Source organism: Geospiza fortis, unplaced genomic scaffold (assembly GCF_000277835.1).
Source record: "Geospiza fortis unplaced genomic scaffold, GeoFor_1.0 scaffold195, whole genome shotgun sequence".
Classification (NCBI taxonomy): Eukaryota; Metazoa; Chordata; class Aves; order Passeriformes; family Thraupidae; genus Geospiza; species Geospiza fortis.
The window spans coordinates 3546695-3547479 of NW_005054324.1; the positions used below are offsets into that span (position 1 = coordinate 3546695).

Consider the following 785-nt stretch of genomic DNA (forward strand, 5'->3'; position numbering starts at 1 on the left):
AGAGCTGAAGAGAACTGTCCATAGGGCCAGATCCTCAAAGGACACTTGCTCTCTCTGCAGGAGCCTCTCCTCCCCCCCTGCTTCATCCCGACTTCTAGTTTACCCGGGGTCACTTGAAAGCTGTCTCAACTCTCCTTCTTCCTGCCCCTGCTGCCGCAGTCCCCTGGGAAAACTGGGGGTTCCCCAATTTCTCCGAAGTTTTCCCCAAGGTCTCCGAAGGGGAGACGCGCAGAGGGAGGCCCACGCCGCTGCAGTCAGCGCTTGTTGCGGCTGTACCAAGGACCCTCCCCCCAAATCATGGGTCGCTTCTCTCCTGGAGCGGGGGAAAAGCGGCTCCCCGAGGGGCTGAGCCCTTCCGGGGTGCCGCAGGTCTGCCCGCGCTGTGGCTCTGACCTGTTGCTTTGCTTTTTACACGCAGAGCCGCCTGCTCGGGAGATTACCGCGGTAATCTGACACGTGTGGAAGGAGAGGGATGCGCTTCCCCTCTCAGCCGCTTTCAAAGGCGCACGGCGCTGGCAGAGCCGCCGGCCCCAGCCCGAGGACCACACCTGCTGGATGCGGGCAGCCCGGGGAGGCGTCCCAGGAGGGGCGGCGGGAGCGCCGCCCGTAAGGCGATATCCCTCTCTCGGGTGTAACGCGTTAGCTACGATTGTCACCACGGCGCCTCGCCCCTCGCCCAAAGCCGAAACCGTGGGAGAGCTCCAGGTGTACAAGATCTGGGCGAGACCTGAGATGTCACATCTCCCGTTCTTGCAGGGCTCACCCTGGGGCAGATGTGCAGGCGC

The 785-nt window shown here is 63.6% G+C and overlaps 1 protein-coding gene across 1 annotated transcript in view; it reads right to left on the reverse strand.

Moving 5' to 3' along the window:
- Positions 1-254: 254 nt before the first annotated feature.
- The window catches only part of FEZF1 (FEZ family zinc finger 1), a 4160-nt gene continuing 3629 nt past the window's right edge, over positions 255-785 (reverse strand). The window contains exon 6 of the mRNA XM_031056908.1: positions 255-764. Within this exon, the coding sequence (XP_030912768.1) occupies positions 255-764 (510 nt within the window). The remainder of the gene's footprint in view (positions 765-785) is intronic.